Source organism: Nesoenas mayeri, assembly GCF_963082525.1.
Source record: "Nesoenas mayeri genome assembly, chromosome: 1".
Lineage (NCBI taxonomy): Eukaryota > Metazoa > Chordata > Aves > Columbiformes > Columbidae > Nesoenas > Nesoenas mayeri.
Genome location: NC_137541.1, coordinates 75,819,202 through 75,832,263, shown reverse-complemented (window position 1 = coordinate 75,832,263; position 13,062 = coordinate 75,819,202). Strand labels below are relative to the sequence as shown.

The 13,062-nt window shown below is 38.3% G+C and overlaps 1 protein-coding gene across 3 annotated transcripts in view; it reads right to left on the bottom strand.

Moving 5' to 3' along the window:
* The window catches only part of ITPR2 (inositol 1,4,5-trisphosphate receptor type 2), a 266,577-nt gene that overhangs the window by 66,749 nt on the left and 186,766 nt on the right, over positions 1–13,062 (bottom strand). For all 3 annotated transcript variants that reach the window (XM_080342096.1, XM_080342097.1, XM_080342098.1), the window contains 7 exons: positions 10,793–10,901; positions 8,948–9,135; positions 7,448–7,631; positions 6,596–6,852; positions 5,462–5,662; positions 3,789–3,899; positions 512–607 (listed from right to left, as the gene is read on the bottom strand). In XM_080342096.1, the coding sequence (XP_080198222.1) occupies positions 512–607; positions 3,789–3,899; positions 5,462–5,662; positions 6,596–6,852; positions 7,448–7,631; positions 8,948–9,135; positions 10,793–10,901 (1,146 nt within the window). The remainder of the gene's footprint in view (positions 1–511; positions 608–3,788; positions 3,900–5,461; positions 5,663–6,595; positions 6,853–7,447; positions 7,632–8,947; positions 9,136–10,792; positions 10,902–13,062) is intronic.

Sequence of the window (13,062 nt, the reverse complement as noted above, 5' to 3'; positions counted from 1 at the left end):
CAATTTCTCCAAACTTACAACCTAATTAAAATTCCTGGAGACCTACGCAAATATCATGGTTGTTCTAAAATACAGCGACAACTGCTTGTAAGTCTGTCTGTTTGCTCCTGAGACATATATATATAACAGACAACATATATACCTATAATATATATATATAATATGTCTACACACACACTTCTGTTAGCACTGTTTCACAAACTGTACAAGCTTAATTTCCCAGCCCCTGACAAAGTGTACTTGAAGACAGTCTACCAAAGGATGATAACATAGTTAGGAAACAATTACAGAAAAGTGCTTGGAACGGATAAAAATAATGAAGTCATAAAGACTGAAATCATGCATGCTTGATCCTTTCAAAGTACTTTTTGTGAATTAGTACTATCCTGATACATTGTGTCACTATACGCTGCCAACACTTCTCAGCTTAGATGCAGATAATTTTTAAAATGTTTTAATGACAGATTTTTTTTCAGCCAAAAGATTTATGAATATTCAGAAGTTTTCTCACCAGTTCCCTTGGTCTCATGTTGAAAAGGATTCTTTCCGCATTCTCGCTGTCGTGCCTGCTTTCCATAATAGCCAGCAAAAGCTTGGAGGCATTGTTCTAGAGATACAAAACCAAGTTAATGCAAATTTAAAAATCTATTTCATGGATTAACGAACCTTGCATTTGTTTTAATTGAGATTATGAGGAGCACTTTTTTAGGGGATAAGATTTTAAACTACTTCCATATTTTATTTTACTGACATATTTAATAGGGTTTTTCTCCCATTTTAATGTCAGCACACTGTAAGGCTAACTATCCCTGCATGCTATATTGGAAGAAGTATTTTAAATATTGAAAAATATTCAACTTAATTACAGAGCCTTCTTCTATACTGTGCAGAAGAAATGAAATCCCATTTCCTTTTCTTATTGCCCACCTGGCAATTTTTGCCATGGATTTGTGTTAAAAGAATACTCAACAGAGGTAACTGCAAAATGCACTGAAGGTTTCATTATTCAGGCAGGCTTCCTTACCCTTTGGTTTTCATAGGGTCCAACTGGTTATTATTTGAAAGGCTATAAAATAAACTGTTTTCATACATTCCTGGGATCTTGTTTCACTAACAAATATTCCTGGGAGAACATATAAAGATATTCTTTACTTTGTCAGCTGGCTGCTTTCCACCAAGCTCTCTTCCAAGGATTCAGTAGCATGAGCATTAGCAGCAGTGACCCAGTAGTGCCTTAGACTTCTGAGACCCGACTTTCAGTTACATCTAATGCTGTGAACGGGAGAGGAAGAATGGCTTTGGAGGTTTGATGGCTTTTTGGCAGAGCATGGTTACCTTGGTTCACCCATCACAGCATCCCCTCACCATTACAGACTGAGCTGTTTGAATACTCAGAAGCGGACCACAGTACCATGATACAGGTAGGGGCCCCTAAAACTCTCAACCCACCGTTCATTTCTCTTTACCTGATTTCACATCTCATCTCCTCGTAAGAATTTTGGTGTGAAGCAACTAGATGTAGCCAAAAAGATACTCGTATTAGACTCTCTCTTCCCTTGGACTACAACATCTGTTCATCCTACCACTATACAGAGTAGCAGATACTGAGGTCATGCTACGTGCCAGGACTTGAATATTAGTCAGTAAGGAAGGCCAGAGGGTCACCCTCAAAATAACAAGAGGCAGAACAGAACATTGGCCATCTGTGCACTCAGTGAACACTGTCTACCCTGCTCACTAAACAATTCGGGAGTCCAGTGGAAAATATAATCCATGAAGATGTAATTAAATACCACATCACAAACTTTGTGCAAAACAAGCTAAATTAAGATGGCATGGGAAAATATAATTCTGCACTGCCTTTGCTTTGGTTGGGGGTGAGTTCAACATATAATGTTCCCTGAAAACAGTGTCTGAACTCGTTTGTTTGTGTAATAGTGTGGGCCTATATAATTTGCATTCTGTATTTCACTGCAAAATGTATGTATTTGTAACTTCAGAGTTGCCTGTGAACATTGACAGATTGTCAATGCTAAACATCACCTGGTAAACTCAGTGCTATATTATTTCTATGTGCTGTCACTCAAAATAAAGCCCAGTAACTTCTTAATTCGGATCTAATTCTTGACATCACATTTGGCCCAGCACTGTGTCCAGTTCTGAGCTCCCCAGTATGAGAGAGACATGGACTTACTGGAACTAGTCCAGCAAAAAGCCACAGAGATAATTAAGGGAATGGAGCATTTTTCATAGAAGGAGTGGCTGAAAGCTGGGACTGTTCAGCCTGGAGAAGAGAGGACTCAGAGGGATGTTAAACACCTGATGGGAGGGAATGAAGAAGAGGGAGCCAGACTTCTCTCAACAGTGCCCAGTGAGAGGACAAGAAGCAATGTACACAGATTAAGACACATTAAATTCCATCTAAACACAAGAAAACACTTTTTTACTGTTGGAGTGATCAAACAGTAGAATAGGTTGCCCAGACAGGTTGTGGAGTCTCCAATAATGGAGATATTCAACCGGACATGGTCCTGGGAAAACTGCTCTAGCTGACCTTGCTTGATCAGGGGGGTTGGACAAGATGACCTCAAGATGTCCATTCTAACCTAAACGACTCTGTGATTCTGTAAAATCAGAATCATTTCCACAGTTTGAACTTCCATCAATCATTCACCACGATTTTTGCTATTTGAGTAAGGCACATATAGTCTTCTGTGAACAAGGCCAAACTGGTCCTTGCAGTGACACCTCTAAACTCCAGTTTTGGTTACTACATAGAAAATATGTTCTATAAGCATTTGCTAGCTTCATAATAATGGCTAATCAAAATGGCACTGGAGTTATTGTAGCTAGGTCTTTACAGAAAATTAAATTTAGACTTCAAAAGAACTGTCTGCATGTTCAAAGTTAAATGTCTCCTTAAGTGTTTTGCTTGAGGGGGGCCTGAATTACAGTGCCATTCAAAAATGTAATTACAGTTATTAAAATCATGTGTAAAGCACTGTTGATTCAATGCTTCATTGTACATGATATATAGCTATATTAATTATTTTATTAGACATCCATAATGTTGCCAATATGATGCAGTGCAGCTACCACAAAGCATTTGCTGGTTGTGGAGAGGAAATAGGCCATCTGCAAGAAAAGGCAATAACCCAAGGCTCCTCCTGGACAAGTTCTACCCTACTTGGCACACGGACCAGAGGAAAACTTCTACGAGCCTATGGAGCTCTCCAGAGAATACTAAGCAAAATTACAAGCCCTCCCACTCTACACTTTGTCCTCCTCCTCAGAGGACAATGAGAAGGGAAACAAAATACAATTTACTTTAGCCTTGTTTTCCACTTTATTTGACATTATGGGTCACCTGATATATTATTATTTTTTCACATCTCCTTCTCAAGTAATTTTTAAGAGTTCAGTATAAACAGAGAATGCCTGACTTGTTACATGTCTGTACAGTGATACTATTTAAAAATCCTGTGAGATTTTATGCCCACAATATAGACTCTCCATGTTGGTTATATTGCATCTCTTTGATAGGATTTTTTTAGAAAAACTCAGGTTATACTCCCAAACACAACAGTGGGGTCGAAAGGTCTGTGGTAGAGGGCCTGATAAGGATTCAGAAGCTGAGCTGACTTCATTTGCAATGTTTGTTTTCAAAGGCTGCTGAGTATATTATGCTATAGTAGGATTAAGTAAATGTCAGGTTGCCTAGAGCTCTTGCATAGGTATGTCTTCAATTATTACTCAAATTTAAATAAACAAATTTACATTTACTGTACCTTCAGCTGAAGCACCAAGTCCATGCAGTATTTGCCGAGAGGGTTTATGTCATTCAAGATGAGTGCAATTATAATATCAATCCCATTAGACTCATGGGTGGCTATGCAAGTCTGCAAAATAAGAGAAGGGAGTTGGAGGCAAGGCGGCAATGGAGGGAAGGAGGGGGGAAAGAGGGACACGGGACGGGCAGAGGGAGGGAGAGAGAGAATATGCACATCAGCAAATTCCCCAAAGAAAACCCCCACAGAATTTGAAGGACCTTGTAACAGCAATGAACCTCCCAGCCAAAGCAGAGCAGCCTGAAAACAGGCCAGAGGAGGTGCCGGAGGGGACCTGTGTAGTACAGAACTAACCCCAGCACTGCCAGCAGTGAAGTACACAGCTGGAACAAAGGTGGTGTAAGCTAAAATACTCTTGCAGAGAATCATGCAGGGTTAGGCACCAAGTGGTACAAGTTAGAGACAGCAGCCCACAGGAATGCTGCCAGATTCAGCTGAACACACATCCAGAGACATAAAAGACATGCCTGAATGTAAGCACAATCAAATTTGCAGTCAAATTCTTAATTTGCATTCAGCAAGCACCATTAATATTGCTGTTCTAGCATGAAGTGTTTGCAAAGATTAAGGTTTTCTACATGCATCTGGACACGTCCTGCACAGGAGGACATTTGTGGTCATGGAATTCAAAACTGTTATTATGACCAATGGTACTTCCCAAACGCTTTTACAGCCTTGTAAATAAGTGTCAGTTATACAAGCCTATGGTATGTTTTTCTAACAAGTTTATAGGACAATAGGACAGGAAAAATTTTCCAGAAAGACAGAGAGGAAAAAATGAAAATGAGAGTGTGGAGCATTTGTCTATGAAATACAATGACTCAGACTTGGAATCGGTATAAACAAGCATAACTCAAATCCCGAGGACTTCCCAGCAGGTAGGTCTAAGTAATAAAGTGTAACTAATCATTCCCTTTCACTATCAGTGTTCCTCAAGTAAACTTCTTGGAGAACACGATAACTTGAAACAGATTTTTTCTTCCATCTCCAGTCCTGTAATTATTACTTTTTTTACAGATTTTTTCCCCCCCACCCATTAGTGAATCAAATGTGACTCTTCAAAATTTAATCCACTAAAGGATTTGTTTGTTTGTTTTTAAAGTATTAAGTAAAGGCTGCTGATTACCAGCAATAGCAACAGAAGCACTCTGCACTTCATTTCTGCATGTTAATGAAGTAGCATTAATACAGCATGTATTTCTTCCGGTATTTCTAATATCAAGAATAGATAACCTTTGTAATTTCACCCACCACAATATTCCCATTGCTAATCCATAGTAAAAATTCTGCAATTTCATCTACTGTGATAACTTCACTACAGTTCTCTTCAGATAAAATATAGCAGCATGTAACTACATTCTTTACCTCTCTATACTACCTAAGCAGGGCACTCTAGAGGAATCTACCAAAAGTCACAGCTATATGACTTGAAAAGACTGCATCAAGCAAGGCACAGAAGATTAGAAGTGGGATTTTTAGTCTTGTCCACTTCACTATTGATATCACAACTAAAGATGCTCGCAAGTTAAGAACACCGAATGGTTTACAATAAGCACACAGTTACCATACATTCAGGCATAGTCTTCTGCATCCACAAGTTATTTGAGCCCTACCTGATTTTCATGGCATGGACCTTGGCAATATTCAGTCAAGCTTTCCAGCGTCTGGTTCACAAGAGCCACATTCCTCTCATTTATGTAAAGCCCCAATAAGCCCAGTCCACCTGTTGTACTTCCACAGATACAGTCCAAAAACTGAAGGGTCTCACAAACAAGGTTGTAATTTGTTTTATTGTTCTGATGTCTTAAAAAATTCTGGTGAATGGAGAAAAGGAATAACAAAAAGACAAGAGAGTCAAGTCAAACACACAGTCTTTTTCATGAAAATGTTACAGGGAATAATTTATGACCATATGACCAGCGTACCTTAGGTACTGTAGAAAATATATTATGCCTTAGTGCAGCAGTTGAGAACCATTATCTGATTAGATCAGTAGAGAAAGAAGGACTTAGGAAAATGAACTTTGCAAACATCCACACTGGCATTCTGCTGGCATTCTATATCTTCTGCTGGCCTTAAATGTCTTATGTATGTCCCGCATATATACCCCATCAATCTTTTTATTACAACCCTTCTCTTGGAAGCTTCTCAACCCCCAGCAGAGCAGGCATAGTGGCACATTATGACTGCTCCTTGGCAGTGTCAGTACAGAACAGTAGCTCAGTTCAAACCACCCTTAACACTGCTCTAAGGGAGGCTGCTGGACACAGCACTGAGGGTTATTTGCAGGAAATTCATTTTGCAAAGGTTGCTATGGGGACAGTAATTTCTACCAGAGGAACTGATTAATAACAGGGACACATGTAGCATCTTAAAGCCTTCAATCATAATGCCCAGGGAAAAGAGTAGTACCCAAACTTTGCCCAGAAACTTCCTGTGGTCTCCAAGCCCATGGTAAGCAATCCACCATTTGTGCACAGAAACCATACTACTAGGGACATTTAGACAGATCTCAATTCCATGTGGTTAAGCTGTGGTCCCAAGGAATTCTGAGGACATAAACATGAGCTCAAACAGATCTTGGAAGCCATTCTTGAAAAGGGTTATTTTGTGACTTGGACCAAAAGAAGAACATTTTAGACACTCCCGTCCTGTAATAGGAGGCAGGCACAGGTGTGTTTTTCTTCCCTTATGAAGTTCCAGCTCCTGTAATACTTCTTTTGAAGCTCAGCTCAAAATCACTTTACCTGGAGCTCTCGGTTGTGGTTCTCGCACAGCAACTGAAGAAATCTCAATATTGGCTGCATGATTGCTATGGCAGGGCTCATGATTGCTTCTTCTGTGGACTTCTCTTCTGCATTTGCAGCATCTGTTCCTGAGCCCATAAGATCTATTTCTGGGTCCATTTCTCTTCTATACACAGAGTAAGCCTTGGACGTTGCTGAAGATGCTTCTGTTAACTGCCCTTTCATACCCTCTTTCAGATGCAGGGTTGAATCCTTTACTGAAAACAAGATAATTTTCCTTCATTTTTGAAACTCTTTCTCCTCATTCGATTAAACAATAAGAAAACAATAATAATGAATGCAAGTTTTTCTTTGTTGGTGCCTAACTTTTCAAAGACCTCTAGGCAACTTACAAAGAATATCAAAGCAACATTCATGCAGGGATAGCATGTTCCAATTAAACCACAAACCAGAGTGAAACAGAACATTAAAACAAAAAGCCCTACTATTTCTCTCCCATATACAATAAATGATGAGAACAATGGAAGGACCACAGGGTGGGAAATCGGTTCCTGTCCTTGCTCTTGTGAAATAGCCCCATTAGCAGCAGCCTCTACTTCTGCTTCTCTAAAAATATGGTTCTATATCTTCTGCTGGCATTAAGTGGCATAGCTTCACTGATTTCATCAAAGGTACTTCCTTTAAACCAGCTTAAGAGGTGGCGTATAATTTAGCAAAAAACAGGCAGAAGATGCAAATTAGCAATGATTAATAGTAAAGCTTATTGATCAATGCAGCATAGTATCAGTGGTGCAGTACACGTGCTTTGAATATAATCTACTTCTGCCCTTGTTTACATGGCTGCATCTTTACCTCTCTTTTTGGGAACAGATACAGTCAGGTCACTATCATCATCTTTCTTTTTGCTCCCCAAATCAATCGTATTCACTGTCACTGTTGATCGTATCTCCTGCTGAGCAACTTTCATGCGGTCATACAGGACTTTAAAGAATTTTTCTGATTTTTTTTGCTCCTTCAGTTGCTGGTAAGTCGAATACTGCAAAAAAAAATAATATATATTCTTTAGATATCAATCTTCTAAGAAGAATAAATACAGAAATGCACTATTTTTTATGAAACAAATGATGAATAATTACTTCACTTACACAAAACAAATATCGGTCACTGCCTGACCTGTTCTTTCACAAGTGATATACAGGGCTGCTAACAAAGACTGATGATAACATTTTAAAATTTGGATAAACTGGTGAAGACTGCTATTTGCAATCTTTAAAATGTCACAATATTACACCTAAAGTTAAATTACTTGGTGACACTCTCCATTTCTCCAGGCATTCTAGAGTTATGGTATTCCACCTATAAATAATAGTGAAAAGTAACCGTTATTATGTAACAATAAGGGGAATAATGAACGTGTAACATTATAGCTTAGACTGTGTACATTCTTTGTACTTCACACAGAATGGAAATTGATATTTTAGGTTATTAAGTCCAGTCTCTTTGCATTACTGTCAAGCTGGCTGAGTATAATTTTCAACATTTCACAAAATCAATCTTAAAGTAATAGCCTTTTACATCCCCATACAATTCATTTTAGAACACTGCAACAAAATTTCCCTTCTTTAACATTTTCTGGACACTCTCTGAAGGTCACATAAATCTTTATCTTTTTTACAGAATGAAGATACAAGAAGGGATTCCTCTCATCTGACTTTTATACTCTTGCAATGAGGTGTAAGTTGGTAACTCAGGCTCCCTTCATAGGCAATGTTGAGATATGCAGGGAGAGATTCACACCACCCCATCCCTCTCATGATATCTCTGCTGATCACAGAGTAAGAATAAACAATAATTTATTTGACTAAAGTTGAGTTAGAGGGCATCATCCACAAAAACTAGAATCTGTAGTTTAAAGCAGTTATTTTCTATGGAATGGGGTACTGGTCTTCTCAAATGGACAGTTTTTCTCTCTTTGGAGATTTTGATTAATGTCCCTACACACTTCCAAAACAAAACACCTTTTTTTTTTTTTTTTCTATTATAAACATGAAAGTATTGTGATTTTTAATTTTGCAAAGATACGAAATAACTGGAAATAATGCTTGTATGGCAAAGACCAGATTAAAAGAAGCACTGTGCTACACAGAAGGGGACAGTTAAAAAATGTTGTATTCTGTTGAAGAGTCTACACTATCAGATATTGCATAGTAACAGGGCATATTTACATTTGTATTATAGGGACACTTATTATAGTAATAAACTTTTCACAGAACTCACAGCAAAAAGGTTCTTTTTACTTGTCTCCAGACTACATGCATTTGAAAATCAATACATGAATAAGTAAATAAGTACCTGTGTTTGTGTATTTCCACCTTCAAGCAATGCAATACCAAGCAAAATGCCTTCTGAGAAAATTCTGTCGTTTTTGGTGTTTACTATAACATCTATGACTAGTTCTGATGCACCTTCTTTATCCAGAAGGCACTGAATATCACACATTGTTACCCCAGACTTATCTGAGTCTTGTCCTGAAAATCCACCTGCAAATTACACAAACACATACCACTCATGTTTGTTTCACATACGTATATGAAAATGAATCTATTAGTAATAATCACTTGTCTCATGCACACAGCAGCAATGTAATATATTTAATTTTGAAATTCTGTTTCAGGCAAAATTCTCCTTGATACAAAAAAGATTTTTGTGTAAAACTGCGATGTTTGGCTTCAAGAATAAGAAATAAAACAAAACCTCGAACCACTGTTCTGTAGTGATATTCAGACAATAAACAAGTTGGAAATGACACAGATTTGTCCACCAAACAGCTTCTTTAATTGCACTGTTGCATACACTAAGCTGTGTGTATGGTCAGTGCTCTGAGACCACTTTTAAATCTGCTTTTCAGCCTCAGGCATAATCTACACAAAGGTTGTGTACCGGTAAATGCACTCTGGTTACGGGTATGACCTCCTATATGCTTTTGCCAGTGTAACTCCTAGACCACTAACATCACAATGATGTTCTTTAAGAATAGAGACTTCAGTTAATCCAAATTAAAGGTGCAGTTTTAAGGAATTTTGTTCAATTGTATTAGCTTATTAAACCAATCACCTTTTATTATCACAGATTGCCATTTTCCCTCCTATACTTACTTTAATATAGATGTAACTGCATCTGCTTCCTTAGGAAAAACATAGTACTGCTTTAATCAGTCAGTACTACTTTGATGAAAGTGATTGAAATGGTTCAGACTTTGTGATGAAGCCATACACACACTCACACATATATACATACACACACCTTCTAGACAAGAGCACTAAAAAAATAGTAAATCTTTACTTTCCTGTTCGTTGGGGAGAAAAAAAATTGGTGTACAGGATATTAAAACTGCAAATATTTCCAGTGTCTACACAGAAACAGTCGAAGAGGATCAGTTGGGCAACATTTGGAAATGCCTGCAAATCTGGGCATGCCTTTAACACAGTCTGAAAATGCAACGGCGAGTATTAGGACCTGGCTCTATACCTAGCTTCTGTCCCATTTCCTATGACATACGTTATTTTGGGTTTTCTTAAAAACCACCCTACAATAGCAGAATCATGCAAAAAATTAGGTTATAAGGGACCTACAGAGATCACCTACTCAAACTTCCTGCTCATGGTAGTCAGAGCAAGTTCATCAGAGGCTTGTCCAGTGAAGTTGTAATGAGAACTGACATATTCTGCAACCTCTCAGGGGAATCTATTCCATTGCCTAGTCAGTATCTTCATGAGATGCTTTTCCTTATATCTTTGGGTTTTTCATTCATACACCAGTAGAGGATCCAGAATTTTAAAAAATTTGTTAGTTTCTAGAAACAGGAACATCTTTGTTCAGATGCTTTGCGCTTTGCTGGATTTCTGGAGATCGATTTACCGGCAAATTAAAATGGTATTACAAATTGGACCTAAACTGAATGATTGACTGGGGAGCATGAGGAAAGTCTCTCTGTACCACAAAATGCACACCAGTCATCTGAGACAAGTCCATGTAACTTAAAAATATGAAAAGTCTGATATTACCTTTCTTCTAACTGGTTATAGAATATGTTTGGTTTATTTATTGACTGAATCCCTGGAGCACTTCCAACGTGCCTATTAGAAAAAAAATGATGCTGCCAATTTCATGCTCTTTAAATGATCTGTGCAGATTTACCTCCCACTTGTGCAGTTTTGCTGTAGCTGGCAGACAGAGGCCCATTCATACCACTTCCATACTCCCCTTTAAAGTAGCGATGTAGGAGTATTTTCCTTAAAGTGTTGCCCTTTAAGAGAAAGATAAAAATAGAAGAAATCAGAGTTGTGGTCAACTTCCTTTGTTTGAAAAGCAAGGTGTTTAACATAGATACATAATTTATTAAGTCTTTCTTTGTTAATTAGTAAGCATACAAACAGTAAATGTTTCCAGAAAACGAACACCTAATGGTTTTATCTAACAAATCTCATGGGAAGAATTCTAAAATACTGTTGTATAAATCTTCTTTGAAGTTTCTTTTAAAATTGATTATAAATCAAATATCTCCGCCTCAATAACTTTTTACTGGCTAAAGTAAAATGTGTATATTGAAACAAATTCTACAAAGTGCCAATGCTCTGCAGTCAGTCTTTGTGCCCTACCCTGCCATGGCAGTACTTTCTTCCTATTTTCTGCAGCTGAGTAGAATCACTCCCTTTTCTCTGATCTCAGATAATCCAGCTGATCATCTGAAAGAAGCCACATCACATGAAATATTAAAACAGAGATATGACATTTGATAGAGTAGCTTAAAAAGCATTCTCTGTATCTCCTTGTTCCTTTACTTCCAAAATCACAACCAGTCAAAATTTGCATGCAGCTCTCTAAAGATCTTCCCGTTCATTTTGCCTGCATTCTGCAACACAACACACATTGACTTAAGAGTGAGGGGTATCAATTTCTTCACGTTCTAATTTTGCCTTCAGTCTCCTGGGAACACCTGCAGTCAACATTCAGCTTTACAGCGGCAGTAGGTGACACAGCAACTGCAGGTGTATGTGTAACCTAAGATTTTATAAGGAAAAAAGTATGGCAACGTCTCTGATGATTACCAAGAAGGGGAAAAACTGCTCATTTCAACAGCTTGGCAGCAGAACGAGATGACTTCTTCCTTACTTTTAGTCATCTACTGGTTTTAATGAAAAACAGTTCTTAAAAAACACATGCACCAGAAGCAACCTCAGTACTCGCCAGCTCACCAGTGCCTACACATTAGTGCAGCAGTCAACTTTCAAGTGAAACATCTCTGTGGCCACCACATACAGCAAGCAGTGGGGAAGCAAGCCCCAGAAACACCTCAAGAAGCACTGCTCACACTCCCACTTGTCTTAACTTAGCAGTATTTCCAAGAGCAACTACATGCCACAGTGGAGCTTCACTGCTTTGTGGACCTCAAGGACAAGGAGGTTGTCCACCTCCAACAAGTGTCAGAATGCAGTATTCTCTGTGCAGCCTGGCAACACAAACCAACCATTCCTTCCTATTTCTTGTATTTTGATGTTTTCATTTGGTAATAGTCTATACAGAGTTCCCTCAAATGGCCAATGAACGTGCTAGGCCTATAGTAAATTATCAAAAGCCATAAATACAGTTGCTGCAAGAAAAGGCATCACCTACACACCTGTGATGCCAGGGAATTTATTAGGTGGACTTCCTAGGCGAGCTTAAGCAACCATGCTCTACACTACAGAGGATGACAAATAACCAGAAGTCTCTCAGGATTTATAGAGAGAGATTTCTTCCCAGCCTAGTTTGTGATGGAGTTCAATCCTGCATGTATGGACAAGGTACAATAACCAAGTTCATAAGACATTTTGAAATGGCTAAGTGCAGCAGCTCCTCCTGCTCAACATCCTGCCTCTACCTGTGACCAAACTCCAGGGTCTTAGAGGAAAGTGAACCTCTTCCTCATCTTCTGAAGAAAACAAATGTGTTAGTGAAAATAAAAAAGTTCCCATGAGAGCTGATGAACATGGGCTAAGAACCAGGATAAAGTCCCTTTTCAAACTTTCTCAGGCATATATATCACACAATTGTAAAACTGTATCACACAAATAGGATCAGAGAGCTGAAACCCTTCCTAACTCCAGACTAGGACCCAATGCAGAATGGGCACTGCATTGAGACAAGATCTTTTAATCAGAAAGCCTGGCATTTGCCATACTACTTCATTAACAACTCAAGCTTGAGGCAACATCCTCAACCAGCAATCTATGTAGTCTGTTGACGATCAACAGAGTGACACAGTAAATCATATAAACAGCCACAGTGCAGAAGAAACACCAAAAGCCATCTCATTATAGTTAAGAATAATACCCATGGTCACAAGCTTAATTTTTCAATAAAGCAGCCTTTATTTTATCAGGAAGGATGTTTTAGACCATGAAATAGCATTTGACTAATAAAATGAA